At 46.1% G+C, this 15,806-nt stretch overlaps 1 protein-coding gene across 2 annotated transcripts in view; it reads left to right on the top strand.

The window, feature by feature from the left end:
* Nucleotides 1-11,845, top strand: part of LOC147619360 (nuclear transport factor 2-like) — a 49,012-nt gene extending 37,167 nt beyond the window's left edge. For both annotated transcript variants that reach the window (XM_086772988.1, XM_086772989.1), the window contains exons 9-10: nt 11,219-11,285; nt 11,367-11,845. In XM_086772988.1, coding sequence (XP_086629114.1) covers nt 11,219-11,285; nt 11,367-11,566 — 267 coding nt within the window. In that variant the 3' untranslated portion in view covers nt 11,567-11,845. The remainder of the gene's footprint in view (nt 1-11,218; nt 11,286-11,366) is intronic.
* The last annotated feature ends 3,961 nt before the right edge of the window (nt 11,846-15,806 follow it).

The following is a 15,806-nucleotide window of genomic DNA, read 5'->3' on the forward strand; positions in this document are numbered from 1 at the left end:
CTGCTCCTTTACCTTGACATCCTGACGTCAGCCCTCTCTGCTCCTTAGTTCGGGACAACAGCCTACCATCTGCTTTGGATTGCTGCCTTCTCCGCTCTCAGCATCAGCCCTCTCTGCTCCTTTAGAGTCTCACACTGAGCTCTTGTACTGTATACACTCACTTAGTTCATGCTGTGTTGATTTGCTATGATCTCTCATACGTTGGTCCTTTCGTCCTTTTGCCCTCACAGGTCTCAGTAAGACTTTCCTATTTGCTTTTGATGGTTCCTTCCAAAGACCTGATGGCTCTTTCCCCTCTGTTAGAGGATTCTGTGGGTTTCACGCCGACGAAGAGTAGACATAGGTGGAGGGAGTTTAGTTTGCCTAAGTATCGAGAAGCAGATTTGTGATAGCATCTTGAGTTGTACTTAGCTGAACAACATGGACCAAGATTTTCCTTGATTACTCAAATTCATGGTAGACCAATCTGAAGAACTAGATCTAGTAGATAGATTGGAAGGACTAGATCTGGACCATGTAGGGTGATCCATAGTCACAAGAAACGTTTCTAGGTTTTGAAAGTTTTGGAGAGAGAGAGAGAGAGAGAGAGAGAGAGAGAGAGAGATGTGTATGTGTAGTGACGAGCTGGTATCATTAAGCATCATTATCAAGCATCTTCATGCTTAATCCCCAATTTTAGACTGTGTTTAGGCGCCTTTTTGGGGCAGTAAATAGTCGAGATTATAGGTAGGTATTTTACCCAAAGCAATCGGAAGAAGCTGGAGGACATAACCTCAGAGACTGCAGCATGGCATTTTAATGGTATCATCTGGCCGATTGCAGCATAGGGGTATTTAGGAGCCTATCAATAGGCAATTCAGTTCATACGATCCTAGGCTTTGTTGAACATTTTTTTGGGCTTAGGTATTTTTCTTTTGGAGGCCATGTCGCCTAGGATCTATGTACATGTTGAGACATTTATACAGAGAACACTTTTCCAGCAACATATCTCTCTCTTTTCTCTGTTCATCTTTGCGTTTTGCACAATTTATGTCACAAACTTCCTCACAGCTTCTGTTTTCTACTTTCACGTGTGGCATATGGAGCTTGACATGACATATATGTATGGCTAGTGGAGCTTGACATGGTGTGTTTGTATGGTTTATGGAGCTTGACATGACAGTACATGTATGGCTCATGGAGCCCCACATGATAGTACATGTGTGGCTTGTGGGGCCTGACATGGTGTACATGTATGGCTCATGGAGCCTGACATGATGTGATTCCTTGGGACTGGCTATCCTGGATGTAACCACTCCCTACAGGAGGCCTGGTTTAGCTTGAGTCGGGCAAACAATGGAGGTACCCTTCCTCTACCATGGAGTACTTCTCTCTTGATTCAGTAGCAACAACAGTGTGTACGGGTAGCAGGCACCAGGTAGCGTGGACAACAGCTCCATATGTGAATGAAGCAACAATACCGGGTGTATTCGGGCAGTAGCACTGTATATGTGGAGCAGCTAATACTGGGCAGCACGGACTATATTCGGTGCAGTGAGCAGCAACACAGGTTATGGGCGGACAACATGCATCAATATGGCCGTGTACGGACAACAACACGGCTGTGTACGGGCAACAGTCAGCAACTAGGGCTGTGCACGGGCAACAGCAAATACCGAAATTGTAGGTATTAATCGGTTGTGGCAGGCAGGGCAGTCAGTGTAGAAAAGGCAAGCGATGATGAGAGGGTGCTGTAGGTAGAGCAGCCAGCATAGGAATGGCAGGCGATGGAGAGAGAGAAGTCGGCCACCACCATTCCATCTCAAAACTATCGAAATCCCCGCGCCTCCCACGTGGGGGAGAATGCTAATGTTCCATGCAAAACCTTTTGTTTAAAGGTTATAAAGCCTTAATACATATTTAATACTTATGGGCACCGTCCAAAGAAGATGTCTAGCCCCTCTTTTAAAATGTGTGTGAACACATTAGCTTATAAACATTAAAGTTAACCATAGCTTATGGATTTTACATTTTAAAGGGCCAAAATGGTTTACCACTTGTTCACACGCCACAGCAATGTGTCAGCAAGCAACACTCCCACGGTACATTGGGGGCGTCCCCGTCCAGCGTACTGGCATGGCAAAACAGGTAAACACACGCAAACAAATCATGCGAAAATAAGTTTATGCATGTAGTCATAAATGCATGTGCACATGTAATGGACGAAATCTTCCTTTCATGAAACTTGTACAAAAAGTTCTTATTAGACACAGAACTAGCACGGCAGAAATATGAATATGTCCTGGTCTTCCTATGGAGTGACAATCCCATAGGTTATGGCCACACACGGGTGGCACCAACAGGCTCCCGTCCATACAGCACGAAGCAGGTCACACACGGGTGGCACAAAACTCGTTCCCGTCCATGTGAAGCAGTACTGGTCACACACGAGTGGCAAAAATCTCCCATCCATGTGACACCAAAAGACTGGCCCTTTCACATGGAACACCGGCTTGGTCCCATGTGAACATGGCACAAATCTGGCTGCTCTATGGAGTAACAATCCCAAAAGAGTGGCTCCAGACATGGAGATGGACCAAATGGTGACATCCCCCCGGGCTTCTAAACAGTTGTCCTCAACTGAAAAGCCTCAAGATATGGTGCAAAAGCTGAGGGTAGTCAGCAAAATTATCCTCGTCTACCCACTTTGCATCAATTGGCAAATAATTTTTAAATTTCACATGGTATCTCCTGGAAAGCTTCCCATGTGGTAACTTTCTCTCCTTGTGAAATACAATCTGCTCTGGTTGGAGGATCTCCTTAAGCTCATCAATCTCGGGCGGATCTTATGTGACAGGCTCTTCTGGATCTGGCCCCACATACTTCCGCAGCAGACTCACGTGAAAAGCATTGTGAATCTTCCAATGACTGGGTAAAGCAAGCATGCAGGACACTTCATTGATCTTGTTAACCACTTTGAAGGGTCCATAATATCGGGTAGAAAGCTTTGGATATGATCCCTCTCGTCGTGGCCTCTTCTGAAGCCTAGCTTTTTCAAATTTCAGCAATACCCAATCACCTTCTTTGACTTGCATGACCCTTCTATGCTTGTCAGCAGCCCTCTTATGCTTGTCTTGTGACCTTGCAATGGCTGTCCACACTTGAGCAAAGGCTACATCCAAGTCACGCACATACTCATCGGCTGCAAAAATCTCATCCTTTGTACGAAGGATGGGTGGCAAGACCACTCTGCCATAAATAATCTCAAACAGGGCCTTTCTCATGGAGGCATGTGCTGTGTTATTGTAGGCAAACTCTACAAGTGGAAGATACTTCTCCGAGGCACTCTTTTGATCTGCTACATAACACTTCAACAAATCCAACACAACAGAATTTGCAGCCTCACTTTGACCATCTATATGGGGATGAGAAGTAGATGAGAACTCAAGCTTAGTGCCCATGTTATCAAATAAAAGCCCTCCAAAAGAGGCTCGTAGTCGTGGGATCTCTATCCCCAACAATGGACTTAGGCATACCATGATGCTTGAAGATGTGAGCAAGAAAAAGCTTCACCATATGATCAACTTTAATGGTTTTCTTGATGGGCAAGAAGTGAGCTTGCTTGCTTAACCTGTCCACAATGATCCATGTAGCATCATTCCCTTGCGGGGTTCTAGGTAAGTCCATAATGAAGTCCATAGCAATGCTCTCCCATGGCTGCGAGGGAATGGGCAAAGGCGGAAGCAAACCTGGAGGTTTTTGCGTGTCAAATTTTACCTTTTGACAAGTGATACATGCTCGTACATAATGCTTCAATGTCCCTTCGCATGTTGGGCCAAAAGAAATATCTCGATTTAGGACAACTCTTGTACAATTCCCACATGCATCACATTCCACCGTGAATGGTTTTTGCAAATCGGGAACAATCAACACGGGCCCACAAATGATAGCATTTTTGAGTTGGAAGAAGGCATCTTGCACATTCGAAGTCCATTTGAAGGTGGATTTCTTCTTTGTAAGATCATGCAATGGCGAGGCAATCTTGGCAAAATGCTTGATGAATCGCCTATAGTATGAACATAACCCCATAAAGCTACGCACTTATGCACATTTTGCAACTTTGGCCAATTTCGAATGGTTTCAATTTTAGCAGGATCCATTCTTACACCCTCGTTGGATACGATGTGCCCCAAATAGTGCATCTCTGAGAGAGAACTCACTTTTCTTAGCATTTATGAAGAGTTTATGCTTTCGCAACTCTTCAAACACTGCAGCCAAATGAGTCTTATGCTCCTTCTCATTCTTGGAGAAAACTAAGATGTCATCAAAGAATACATCTGTGAACTTACGATGGGGTCGAAATATCCTGTCCATTATGCGGTTGAATGTTGTCGGGGTATTGGTAAGGCCAAAAGGCATTACCAAGAATTCAGACAATCCAAAAGCTGTCTTGAATGCAGTCTTATGGACATCCTGGGGTACCACATGAATCTGGTGGTAGCCACTCTTTAAATCTATACAGCTGAAACAAGCCGAACCATCAAGCTTATCCAAGATGTCATCTATGCGTGGGATTGGGAACCTATTCTTGATGGTGAGCTTGTTTAGAGCTCGATAATCCAGGCACATGCGAAAAGATCCATCTTTCTTTTGTACAAGAAGAACAGGAGAACAAAAGGGTGAGGAGCTTGGCTGAACCAAACCCTTTTCTAAGAGCTCATTAACCTGCTTCGTAATCTCCTCTTGCTGTGCGGCACTCACACGATATGCGGGTTTGTTAGGTGGGGAATTACTTGGCACAAGATCTATGCGATGATCCTCGGGCCTCTCAGGTGGTAGTTCTCCTGGCAATGCATCGGCAAAACAATCTTTATATGCATTAAGAAAATTCAGCGTATCTTGAGTCAATACATCCACATTCACATTACTTTGTTCAATTTTGTCACGAACAAAAACCAAGTACGCGGAAAGACTCTTTTTCATTGCCTTATTAATTTGGATGTGAGAAACAACTGGGATAGAATCCCCTTTCTTGCCAGCATCAATAACATGCATGCGGCCTTTATGCATAAAGGTGATCCTGTTGGTTTTATATTCTTTGCGGGGCTCAAGTCTATGATGCCAAGGCTTGCCAAGTAATACATCACATCCATTGAGTGGGGTAATTAAGAAATGCTCATGATTTAAATAACCATGTATATGAATGCGCAACATTCGAATAAGAGGCGTGACCTGCATCTCTTTGCAGACAAAAGCTGCCTCTCCTTCAATTTGGGGTCCCATGGTCCCAATCTCTATGCCCAAGGCGGCTGCCATTTGTGTACAGATGAAATTATCTGTTGCACAATCATCAAACATGAATAGGGCGGGTTGATCCTTGATTTGTCCCCAAGCTTTGCATACCACTCTCTCTTTGCCATCATGCTCGGTGGTACCCTGCACATCGGGTATGGCATGCACATTTGCCTTTGGTGGCTTGTCTTCATGCTTTTGCTTGCGGGTAGGGCATTGCCTAAACATGTGCTCTTTACTACCACAAGAAAAACATTTCCCCTCTTTGGCATATTGCTCCCTTTGCTCGGGGGTCAAGCCAAACTTGTTCTTCTTTGGTGCAATGTCTTTGGATGGGGTTCTTTCAGCTTGACCACCATTTTGGGCTTCTTGAAAGCTCTTTTTAGGTGGCTGTTCACCTTTTTGTAGGTTTGGGACAACCCTCTCTTTGCCCTTGGAACCTCCTTGATCTTGCTTAATTTTAAGCACCAATTGCTCCGTAGCAAGAACAGATGCTATGAGCTGCTGAAGAGTGTGTTTCGGGTGCAATTCAATGCCCAAACGATAAGCTAGTTGCAATCCGGAGCGAAACTTCCTCTTCCTTTCATCCTCAGAGAGTTGCCTTTCATCCTCAGAGAGTTGCATAAAGGGAGTTACCTCAAGCAACACTTTTCAAAACTTATTGAGATATTGCTGCACACTTTCATTGTCTTTTTGCTCAAGTCTATCCCACTTTTGGGTGAGAGTTTGTGTCATGTGCACAGTGTGTATCTACCATGTGCTACACGCACACAAGGCTAGCTTCGAGGTTTGGGGAAGCTTGGAGCTAGGCAGGCTGATTGGCGAGCTGAGTTAGGGATAGACTAACGGGCAGGCACCCAAGTATGGACGGCGGGCACCCAAGTGTGGACACCCGATGACCGGCCAAGAGCCTATAAAAGGGTGGCCAAGGTTAGTCATTAGTCATATAGAGTCTCGCGAGATTTGTGGGAGCTCTATGGTCTTGGAGCTTGGATCTAGTGTAGACGTGCATCTGCTTTACGTAGCCGAGGCCGGCAGCAATCTCGAGGCCCGCGAGGGTAGCTTTGTGGCGGTATGGGACGTCGCGAGGAGGAGATCGGTCGGTACGTCAACCTAGTTAGCTCAGCTCGTGGCTCGGTGGGGACAGCCAAGACTGTGGGCTTGCCCACGGCTGTCATGGTTGGGAGGTGAGTTAGGCCTGCACCCCCTTGTTTGTTTGTTTGTTTGTTTGCAGGTTTCGAGTCTCGTACCAAGAGCATTCCACGAGGAGATCTATGGGGTTTTGACAGTGGTATTAGAGCATGCCTCGTGAACGAGCAAGTCGGTAGGTAGAGAAGATGAGGTCGAAGAAAGGTATGTGTTCAAAAAGCTTGCTGTTTTTCTGTGCATACTGCAGTTTTTCAGATTCAGTATGTTGTTTTTTCATCATAGGAACCCGTGATGATAGCGATTGTGGTCTAGAAAGGGTTGTTTGATTTGCAAAGAAGAGGAAGGATGTTTTGAACTTTATAAACAGTTTCAGGTGAGAGAAAACAGGAAAAAAAAAAGTACGTTTGCTTTTGGTTGTTCATAAGAGAGAGAGAGAGAGAGAGAGTCGCCGGTTGTCGCTGTGTATCGTTTGTATGATTGATGCGCAGCCCACTTGAGCAAAGACACCTGTAAGTAGGGCAAGTGACCATCAGTACGCCCAGGTCGGCCAGTATGTGTGCAGGTGCAAGCAGGCGATTGCTTTTGTACGCAGGCATATAGGCGGGCATCACCACTGTACAGGTGACAGCGCTAGCCAGGCGGCGCAAGCGCATGGGCTGTCGACGTGGACAGCGCAGGCGGGTGGCTTAGCGCCCGTAGGTGCACACGCCTTACAGCCTGGCTGTTTGTTGCGAAGGTGTCGGCGTAGTGCGCTGACTTAGCTAGCAGCAGTCGGGCAAGCACATCAGCGGCCGGGTTCACACAGGCAGGCGCTGATCGCAAGGCGGCGTTCGCAAGCGAGCGCAAGTAGTCCGTCGGGTGGCAGAAAATTGGGTGCAGCAAAAAGCAAAAAGCAAACGTGTGGGGTGATTTTTTTTTGTTTTTCGTTTACTAAAAACAAAAACACCCACACTTGACGTTGCTTTTGTTTTTGCCGAACCTTTTTAAAGGGTTTAAAGATCCCCTCCAAGGTTTAAAGGTGTGTTTTTTTTAAAAAAGAAAACAGAATATATATATCCACACACACATATATATATATGGAGTATGTCATGTGCACAGTGTGTATCTACCGTGTGCTACACGTACACAAGACTAGCTTCGAGGTTTGGGGAAGCTTGGAGCTAGGCAGGCTGATTGGCGAGCTGAGTTAGGGATAGACTAACGGGCAGGCACCCAAGTATGGAAGGCGGGCACCCAAGTGTGGACACCCGATGACCGGCCAAGAGCCTATAAAAGGGTGGGCAAGGTTAGTCATTGGTCATATAGAGTCTTGCGAGATTTGTGAGAGCTCTATGGTCTTGGAGCCTGGATCTAGTGCAGACGTGCACCTGCTTTACGCAGCCAAGGTCGGCAGCAATCTCGAGACCCGCGAGGGTAGCTTCGTGGCAGTATGGGACATCGCGAGGAGGAGATTGGTCGGTACGTCAACCTAGTTAGCTCAGCTCGTGGCTCGGTGGGGACAGCCAAGACTGTGGGCTCGCCCACGGCTGTCATGTTTGGGTGTTTGTTTGTTTGCAGGTTTCGAGTCTCGTACCAGGAGCGTTCCACGAGAAGATCTATGGGGTAATGACAGTTTGCTCCACATTAGGAGGCAAAAATTGGGCATAAAATCTGTCCTTAAACTCTTTCCAAGTGCAAATGGGATCTTTGGTGGTCTTTTCAGTGATCCACCAATGGGCAGCTATCCCCTTCAAGAACATGCTTGCATAACGAATTTTGGACTTCTCAGTGAAGTCCTCATCACTAAAAGCAATGTCAAACTGTGCCACAAAAGCTAGCACCTTAGAGGCATCATACTGTCCATGAAAGGCATCAAATTTCACGGACTTGTCCCCTGCCTTGAACTCCTTGAGCTTCTTGGGATGTGGTATATGTTCTTCTCTTTTTCTCTTCCCCTTATCCAACGGGGCAGCCCCCTGTGCATGGGTTTCATGGGCAAACAAAGATGTTTCAAGAGACACGGTGGCATGTGCATTATGAATCTGTGGCCCCGATGCATGTGACCTTCCCAAATGATGCAATGTCTCGCCACGGGACAACTCAATGGGCAAAGTCTTTCGGCTTGCATGCCGACCACTCTCTCCATGATATACATTCTTTGAATCCACAAGGCCATCATGTCGCCCCCTAGCTCCAACATGCACATACTTGTTGCCTCCTGTCCTATGAGGAGTAGATGCACGGCGAGAAGTGATTGATACCTCTTCCTTGTGTATAAAAGACCTCAACCGTTGAGATGTTGGGTCTCCTTGCTTCAAACTCCTTGGCTTCTTGCTCACTTCTCGAGCCATGGACTCTAAGGTCATATCCACCATAGCATTAGCTTTCCTTGCTTCAATGACACTTTGTACATGGGGATCTTCGTGCAAAAATTTCAGCTCTTACTCCTTTGCTTGCAAAAGCTTCTTCATGTGCTCCAATTCAGCCGTCAATGCATTGGGTTCATCCTCATGCATAGGCTTTTTCCCATGGGATGGCTGTCCCATGAATGCACTGTCATAACCCCTCTCGAGGTTTGTGCCTTCCAAGCAATGCATCGGTATCACGTTGTCAGGTGAAAATCTGAGAAGTGTTTTGAGTCTGTATATAAATGGAATGCATGGTGTGTGAATAAACTTTGCCTTGAATGCCCTGGCAAATGTATAAACTAATTGGCTTTGCAGTGAGCTCGTATATGCGTGTTGTTTTTTTTGGGAGCAGATGCTGGAGATTTGGAAGTTTTTTATTGCAGCAGCATGAATGTGGAGATGGCCGGCAGTGCATGGCACTGACTGTAATTGATGTGTTTGGAAATCATGATGCAGCTGATGGAAGGCTGTGGGCAGCTCTTGTTTTGGAAGGAGTGTGGACGCTGCACATGAATCTGAAGCACATGGTGATGTATAGGGTGATTGTGGCCATTATTGAGACTTTAGAGGAAAATAAAAAGAATAAAATACCAATCGATGTGGCCAGCCTGTTGATAGCCACGTGGAAGCTTGTGCTGCAGCCAACGCCATCTGCCAGCACGTGAATGCAGACGTCTAGAGCCTTGGCGAAGGCTGGCGAGTTGGGGTTTTTCAGGGAAAAAAAAGTGAAGCTGAAAAAAAAAGAGAGGGGTGGCCCTGGTGATTCTGCGGAGACAGCGAAAAGGACAGCGAAAAGGGTGAGGTTAGCTGCCTTGTGAGGTAGAGGATGAAGGCTTCTTCTGGTAGAGCTGCAGAGGACAGGGAGGCTCTCTTGTGAGCGGGCAGAGCAAACGCAGAGAAGGAAGAGGAAGCTGTCGAGAGCCAGCGTGGAAAAGGTGGCCGCCTTGTAGAAGAAGAAGTCTCTCGGGTGGCTCAGCAGAGCGAACTACGAGGAGAGAGTGCCTTGGGTTAGCAGGGAGCCGCCTTGGTCGTGCAAAGGAGTGGCCGCCGTGTGATGAACCAGGAGGTCTCTGGAGGAGCGAAGGCAGCCGCCTTGTAGAGATGGTCGCTCTCTGGTGATACTGCAGAGGACGGACTTGGACGAGTTGGCGGCTGGCGACAGGCAGTGGTTGGCGCACTGATGGTGTAGTTGGCGCAGCCGGATGTGCAAGAGAGGTGTTTTTGCTGCTGGGGAGGCCGCCTTTGTGACTGGATGCTGCTGAAGAGAGGGCCATAGAGCAGTAGCTTTGGGGGGGGGGGGGGATTCTAGTTTTGGGGAGACGCTTGCTTTTTGGTGCATGGAAGGAGCTGGTTGACTGGTTCTACAGCTTCCTACAGCCAACTACCACTACCTACCGCGATGGAACTCACCCAGGTGTGTGGCCAGGGCTGGTCGACTTCTTCAGGGAGCTTTCCTACTGCTGGCCGGCTGTTTACAGCCCTAAGAAGCTGCTGGTCAGGGCAGTGGAAAGAGCGGAAGAGCTAGCCGATTGGTGGAGAAGGGATTCCCTACTGATCGGAGACCTCCAGGCTTGTGAATTGCTGCTAGTCGACTTCCCTTGTGGCTTTTGAGGGCTGGTCGACTGCTGCAAACAGCCCTCCAAGGCTGGTCGACTTGCCCTATGAGCCAGACAGGAGGAAGGTGAAGATGAAGGGCTGTCCCAGTAAAGTGTGGTGTACTGTGTAGAGTTGTTATCTTCCTTTTTATCTGGCATGCTTATGTGTTTATTCAGTTTTCATGATAGATAAGATTTCCGTGTTACAGCTGCCCTTCTGTTACCATTCTTAGTACAGGCAATTCTTTTGCATATTACACCACCTCCACCAAAATATTTATTTTGGGGAGGTTGTCCTTCATTAATGGGTGGGTATTTGTCTTGTCTTATTTTCCAGCCATTGTGAAGGAAAGTCTTGAGCATGTTGCCTTCATTCCATGGCAAAAGCGGAGGGGTGAGACTTGGTCCTTGAATGGTGGAAGTGGATGACTGGAGGGTGGAGATATAAGGAGAATTGCAACATGGAGGTCTTTGGAGGGTGGAGATTAGAAATGGTCCAAGGGTGTAGACTTGAGGGCTTCTTTCTTAACAATGGCTGCCATAAAGTTCTTGCTTTGGCTGTACGTAATTTTGACTGTAGTCTGCTCTTTTTGCAGCTGCAAGAACATCATAGGCAATTGTAGTTCTCTTCCCTGTGGGGGGCCTGGCTGTAGAGTCCCCCTACATGTGGAAATATATATATATATATATTTTTGGGGGGGGGGGGGGGGGGTTGTTTTGTGTGTATTGGGGTGTTGGGTTGCATGTGTATGATGAGAGAGAGGTTTCACCTTTGCATGAAGTTGTCTCTCACCATCTTTTGGCTTCACTTAACAGGCATCACCTGTTCTTATCAGAGGTCGTAAAGCCCATATTGAGGAGAGAAAGTCTACTTACACTGCAGGTTTGCATATCTTGCTGGGTTTCTTTTGCAAGTAATAAAGCTGGGAAAAGCACCATTTGCTGAGACTACGTCTCTGTACAGGTCGTGGTCGTGGCCGTGGTCAAGGCAGGGGTCAAAGCAATGGGCCGAGAGCGCGGAGCACCTGTAGTGCTGGGGTTTCTGGGAGAGGCTCTGTAGTATATGCAGACGGAGATGCTCTAAATCGAGGTCGCGGGGCCCGGCCTGTGCGAAGCGGATACGGAGGGTCCAGCACGAAAATTTTATCTTCTAACAATTTTTGATCATTGTGGCTATCAAGGGATTCACAAGCTGGAGTTGGTTTGTACTATATTGTTGCATGTCAGGGTTTTATTGTTGGTTGAGCAGCTTACACCGGTGTAGAAAGAATTTCCAGTTTGTTGTGTTATGGGCTTTAAAGGAAAGGGCTTTAAAGGAAGCTGTCTGTTTTCAAAATTTTAACAATGTTTCTCAGAAATGCCTAGGTGCTTGTACTTTCCCACGACAGTAAGGAAATTGGATCATGCACTACTGAGCATTAATCTGATTATTATTTTTCAAAAGGGGTAATAATCAAATTTGCCTTATTTTCTGATGTCTTGTTTGTTGGTGGTATTCCTCAGCGTCGATTGCTGCAGCTACTTATGTACATCAATCTACTCATATATTAGAGCTCATATTTATTTTCCTCAATAATTTCAGCCTTTGCTTTTGGCCCTGACAGTTCTTGGTGTGTCAATTTCCACGATGCAAAGGCTTATCGAACTGTACCCATGTTCCACTATCCAAGGTTGAGGAATAAGCAAACGGTAGGCCTTGCAAGTAGTGAGGAGATGGAATGGGAATGAGGCATAACCTGGCTACTGATGATCAAAATGCCAATCCTGTAATGAATCCTCCTCCTCAAGATGGGTTATCGGCTGAAATGGAGCCAAAAGTTCAACTATGGCACGCCATATTGGCCTATGATGCATGCCTAGATGCCATTGCCTGGTGGCCCTGGGGAAAGAAAGAACCATACATGCTCGTCAACCACTCCTGTACCATACGTATTCCTAAAGTCGATAGATGATAAGCCTTTCTTGGGTGATCCAACACTAAAAGCGGAGGAAAGGCTCGACTCCAATGAATGCCATGAGATTGGAGTGGGTTCCCTATATGTGGAGGTCTACGTGACCAATGGATGAAACATAAGATTTACTGCCAAGCTGTAATCAAAGAAGTGGCATAAGGGCAACTTGGTATGCGCCTAGTAAGATGACCAAAAGTGACATCCGAGTGATCCAAAACCCAATAACCATAAGCATCTACTTTCATGTGTGCACACATGGCTGCCAACATCTTTGTCCAGGGCTGCGTTTGACGGACAAAGTCAATAAGCAATGTGGCATTACGTGCCAACATGTGATAGTGAATGTCGAGAATGTGCACGTCCCCATGCATTTTTGGCGAATACATAAGCACGTTTGAGTAGATGAAGCCCTTTGCGATCCGATTGTATTCGCCAAAGATGGGCAATGGCATGAGACATAAATGCGTCAATTTGCTTATTAGTCCAGGGTAATAAAGGGAGGTGATACTAAATGTACGCCATGATGATCGACTGGACAATTCGCAGGCAGACATGCAAAGGCCAAGTTGATAGCTTCCAGTAATCAATTTTGCACTCCGATCAAGTCAACACCCATACCATCTCATCTTTCAAAGAAACATCTCACCCAATCGAGTATCCCAAATGCTTGACCAATTGATTGGGTGGAACAATCTGATCTAGCCAAAGATTAGAATGCCAAAGATAGTGGTGGATTAATATCAACTTCGACTTTCGAAATGTGATATGCAACCCAATTGCCAACAATAAAGCAAAAGGGCATCCATAATCCGTTGCAAATTTGTTGGGGTATTTTTAGGGAAGGAGGAGTCATCAGCATAGGCTTGTGCCACGAAGTGAACCATCATTGCAATACCATCTGGCATTGCAATACCATGCAAGCTACCTTGCTAGGTAAGCTTGTCAGTATATAACAAGGGGTGTGTGGCAATGGCATAAAGCAGCGCACTAAGTGGGCAGCCCTGACGTACGGATTTACCCAAGGTCCAAGCGGTTGAAAGTTCCCGACCAAAAATGCATTGATCAGTACCCCCTTGGTATAGCCAATAAATCACATTTCATATTTTGGGTCCAAAGCCCATCCAATCAATCACCCCAGCTATGCAGTCCCAATGGACAATGTCAAATTTCTTAGCAATATCCACTTGCATGATTAGGACATCTTGGTCAGTGTACTTGGCATACTTAATACCTATGTAGGCATTTGCGGCATACTTAATACCTATGTAGGCATTTGCTATGTTGTCCATACTTTGTCGCTTGGAAACAAAGTCGTATTGTGTCGGGTGCAATCTCGAGTGAAGGTAGACCTTAATGTGATTAACTATCATTTTGGTGACCAATTTATAAACAACTAGCATAAGAGAGATGGGCCTCCAGTCACCTAAATTCTCACATAGTTGCTTTTTTGCGAGCAATTTCAGCAAGCCTTCCTTCCAAGAATGAGGCAACATGTCGTCATGCCAACATTGATTAAGCATGCATAGCAATGGAAGCTTCAATTCCAGCCAAAATGTGAAAGAAATCAACCGCCAAACCATCCCACCCGGGAGATTTCTATTTGCCCAAACCTCAAAGTGCAGCCTGTAGTTCTTCCTCCGTAAAGGACTCTTCCAAGCCTTGTGCATCATCAAGTGATAGGATCGGTGTAACCTCATCCAAAAGCGTAGTGCGAGCAACCAATGCATCCTGTGTAAGTGGCATAGGACGGGCAAACAAATCCCTAAAATGAGAGTGACATATTTCCCCAAGCTATTGCTTGGTAGAGGTCCACGTGCTATGCCTTGCTTTGGTGTAGATGCATGGAGACCTTTGAAAAAAGACTTGGAAGAGCATCCCTTATCAAGCATGGATTTTTGCCGGGCATGCACTTGCCACTTTGTAATCTTTCATTTATCATTGTCCCTAATACAAGATTCAGTATCCATGAGTGTGACATTTTCCTCGATAGTCAGTGGTCTTGTATGACGAAGTTCAGTGTAAGATTGCACAATCCTTTTGGCCTTTGCCACCCCCTTCCGTAAAGCACCCATGTACCACTTGCCATAGTCCCTTATCAGCATTTGCATGCGTGAAAAAACAAAACAATGCCATGCAATGCCAACATCCTCATTCAACTGCAACAGAAGGGGTTGCACAATCGAGCCTACCAAATCAGCAAATGCTTCATGAGTGAGGTAACTATTGTTGATGAGAAGTAATCGTTTATGTCGTAAGGGTGGGTCATGAATCCCCATTCCAAAGTATAGAGCTAACCACCACATGGCATGATTAGATAGACACATCGTGTGGTCAATCCAAGGCATCATACTGATTTGCATTTAACAAATACCATCGATCAAGACTGGCAAAATAGTGCGATTGACCACTATGCTCAAAATGTGAATCTAGGAGCGTCTGACATGAGCCGTCTCCAGAGATCCAAAGCATGCAAACCCTCAATCATCCTATGCCATTCTGCTTGCTCAGCCCGCAACATCTGAGAAAAATGATAATAATAATTATTTTTAAAATAGAATGGCCGTACGCTTGGGAGCAAACGGATGTATACTTTCAGAATGTAATGGGAACATGCGTTTTCTTCTCGCTTCCGGCTTGGCAGCACGGGCGTGCGCTTCTAAGACGAAGGATGGAATGGGCGTTCGCTTCGGAATGGAAAGGAACGGGCGTTCAAAATTTGGTCTACAATGGAATGGGTGTGGTAGGGAAGCCACACACGTTCGCTTCAAAAAACTGAGTGGAATGGACGTTCGCTCTTCTGGTGAGAAGGAACGGGCATTCGCTTGCAAATTTAGGGGTCATAGAAAAAGACGCGGGCGTGGCAGTAGCAATTGAGAGCAGGAACGTGCGCTCACTTCAGATGAGAATTAAACGGACGTGGCACCTCCGGAACGACCGTGGCACTGCTGCTGCCAGACTTGGAATTTCCAAAATTGACTGGGGCTTTATGGCTATAGGATTGACAGCCTCCTTGGATATTCTCATATAGTACAGTCCACCCTCTAAATTGAATGCACTTCAATGCAATTTATGCTCAATTAAATGTAGATATCCTATTTTTAATGCCTCTACCACATTTAGACTTGAGATCTTACTAGATATGGATTGCAGAGGAAAGGAACAAACGTGGCAGAAGTGCCAGGGTCATGGCCTGATAAGCAAATGGGCGTTCCCTTCTTAGAGCAGCTAGATAGAGAGTAGGTCCGCTTGGAAATTTCAACACCCGGTTTATGGGCCACGTTGGTTATTATCGAAGATTTATTCTATTCTTCGCCGAGATAGCTCGACCATTGTATAAGCTTCTCATCGAGTTTATTTGGACCGAAGAATGTGATCGTGCCTATGAGCTATTAAAGAAGGCCTTGGCGAGTGCTCCAATCTTGAGAATGCCTAACTGGGATTTACTCTTCTAT

The sequence above is a fragment of the Cibotium barometz genome, chromosome 33, assembly GCF_041138505.1.
Source record: "Cibotium barometz isolate CiBa-2024 chromosome 33, ASM4113850v1, whole genome shotgun sequence".
Taxonomy (NCBI): domain Eukaryota; kingdom Viridiplantae; phylum Streptophyta; class Polypodiopsida; order Cyatheales; family Cibotiaceae; genus Cibotium; species Cibotium barometz.